Raw genomic sequence first — 2,850 nt, 5'->3', positions numbered from 1 at the left:
CTGACCATATTGTACCTTTTCCAGAACAATCTCTCCGGAGAGATACCTAAAGTTGTTGAAGCATTGAATTTGGTTGATCTTGATCTTGCACAGAATAACCTCACAGGGAAAATTCCAGAAGTTCTTGGAAAGCTTATGAACATTACTTGGTTGAACTTGTCACTTAATAAGTTGTCAGGGGAGATTCCAGAAGCCTTCGGTAGTCTTCCAGCTATGGTGGATTTTCGCATGTTCTCCAACAATTTGTCAGGTACTCTTCCATCCGAATTCGGCCGCTACTCGAGGCTTGAAACCTTTCTGGTTTCATCTAATAGTCTTAGTGGAAATTTACCAGAGAATTTATGTTACAATGGCAGGTTACTTAATTTAACTGTTTATGACAATAATCTTAGTGGTGAGTTGCCAAAATCACTAGGAAATTGTAATAGCCTACTTGATCTGAAAATTTACAACAATAAGTTTTCTGGTAACATTCCTAGTGGTCTTTGGACATCTTTGAATTTGTCAAATTTCATGGTGAGCCATAACAATTTCACTGGTGAGCTTCCTGAGATGCTGTCCTCTAGCATTTCGCGGCTCGAGATAAGTTACAATCAACTTTCTGGTAGAATTCCAGCTACTGTGTCTTCTTGGACTAATGTGGTAGTGTTTGATGCAAGTAAGAACAACTTGAATGGAAGCATTCCACAAGAGCTAACTTCTCTTCCAAAGTTAACTACCCTATTGCTTGATCAGAACCAGCTCACTGGGCCGCTTCCTTCGGACATAATCCATTGGGAGAATCTAGTGACTCTGAATTTGAGACAGAACAAGCTCTCTGGACAAATACCAGATGCACTCGGCCGGTTGCCGGTGCTTAGCCAGCTTGACCTTTCAGAAAATCAATTCACTGGCCAAGTTCCTTCTCAGCTTCCAAGACTCACCAATCTCAATCTTTCTTCCAATCATTTGACAGGAAGAGTTCCGAATGAATTCGAAAATTCTGCCTTTGACACCAGCTTTTTGGACAATCCTGGCCTTTGTTCTGATACTCCGGAACTGAACCTTGCATTGTGTAATTCTACTCCACAAAGATCAGGCAAGGGTTCATCTTGGTCTGTTTCTTTGATTACAAGTCTTGTTGTAGCAGCCTTCTTAATGGCTTTGTTGGCAACTCTCTTGATTATGAGGCTTTACAGAAAAAGAAAGCAAGAATTTGATAACTCATGGAAGCTAATTTCATTTCAAAGGCTGAATTTCACAGAATCAGACATTCTCTCCTCATTAACTGAGCAGAATATTATTGGCAGTGGTGGATATGGTGCAATTTATCGTTGCCCTGTCGATGATTTCGGCTATGTTGCTGTGAAAAAGATTTGGAATGACAGAAAGTTAGATCAGAAGCTCAAGAGCTCGTTTCGCGCTGAAGTTAATGCGCTGAGCAATATTCGCCATACCAACATTGTGAGGTTGTTGTGCTGCATTTCAAATGAGGAATCTATGCTCCTTGTTTACGAGTATATGGAAAATAGTAGCCTAGATAAGTGGCTGCACAAGAAGTATAATAAGGCCTCCAATTTCTCAAGTTCAGCAGTGCATCATGTTTTTCTTGATTGGCCAAAGAGGTTGCAAATAGCAATAGGAGTTGCACAAGGTTTGAGCTACATGCACCATGATTGCTCACAACCTATTGTTCATAGAGATGTGAAAACAAGCAACATTCTCTTGGATGCTCAATTCAATGCAAAAGTTGCAGATTTTGGTCTGGCTAGGATGTTGCTCAAGCCTGGTCAATTGAACACCATGTCAACTGTGATTGGATCATTTGGCTACATTGCTCCTGGTGAGTGAAATCCCAATATTCTAGTTCAGAACCGAAAAAAAAAAGTCTATTTGGAAAAATTGATACATTAAAAGAATAATGTAGTTGAACTTTTGTTTTGGTATTAATTTGTCCAAGAGAACTGATATTTCAAAATAGTAGCACAATCAACGACACAAACACAAGAGAAATGTCTTACTTGAAGAGCAAGTAATCATAATCTGCACTTCTAGTTTGTTATAACAAGTACATTGCTTGGTTAAATTCTATGTGCCTTAGGGCCTAAGTTTCTTAATGTATATATGTGTTTCCTTATGTTTGAAATTGCAGAATATACTCAAACAAGAAGGATCACTGAAAAGATTGATGTGTTTAGCTTTGGTGTTGTTCTGTTGGAGCTAACAACTGGCAAAGAGGCGAATGATGGAGACCAACACTTGTCTCTGGCCGAGTGGGCGTGGCGCCACATTCAGATAGGAAGCAACATAGAAGAGCTTCTAGACAAAGATGTCATGGAACCAAGCTACTTGGATGAAATGTGCACAGTTTTCAAACTTGGGGTGATGTGTACTTCAACATTGGCTTCTACTAGGCCTTCCATGAAGGAGGTGCTGCAAATGTTGCAACTCTGCAGAGATCAATTTGATTATGGAGGAGACAGTAAGTTAGGCCATTATGATGTTGTTCCTCTTCTTAAGGATTCAAAAAGTGAAACAAGGTTGGATGTTGTTGATACTTTATAAATAGAATTTTGATGATATACCTATACACACGATTGGATGTTTATGTAAAAATATAATTTAATTTGTTATAAGTACAATTATAGAAGTGGACTTATAAGGATGTTAGTTTTAGTTACAATTCTAGTTCATACTTCATAAGATAATAGAATGTGAAATTTATCAAATTATAGTTTAGAGTATCTCTAATAGAGTGTTTTTAAAGTATTATTTTTGATATTTTTAAAAAATAAATTGATTTAAAATTGAAATTTGTATTGAAATTAATTGATGAAATGAAATTGATATCATCTTAGAAATATAGTATCA

The 2,850-nt window shown here is 37.4% G+C and overlaps 1 protein-coding gene across 1 annotated transcript in view; it reads left to right on the top strand.

Annotated features, from left to right (window-relative positions):
• The window catches only part of LOC107641433 (receptor-like protein kinase 5), a 3,433-nt gene extending 791 nt beyond the window's left edge, over window positions 1-2,642 (top strand). The window contains exons 2-3 of the mRNA XM_016344926.2: window positions 7-1,822; window positions 2,132-2,642. Of these exons, the coding sequence (XP_016200412.1) occupies window positions 7-1,822; window positions 2,132-2,544 (2,229 nt within the window). The 3' untranslated portion in view covers window positions 2,545-2,642. The remainder of the gene's footprint in view (window positions 1-6; window positions 1,823-2,131) is intronic.

Source organism: Arachis ipaensis, chromosome B05 (assembly GCF_000816755.2).
Source record: "Arachis ipaensis cultivar K30076 chromosome B05, Araip1.1, whole genome shotgun sequence".
Lineage (NCBI taxonomy): Eukaryota > Viridiplantae > Streptophyta > Magnoliopsida > Fabales > Fabaceae > Arachis > Arachis ipaensis.
Note: the sequence above shows the minus strand (reverse complement) of the source record. Positions and strands in the feature narration are given on the sequence as shown.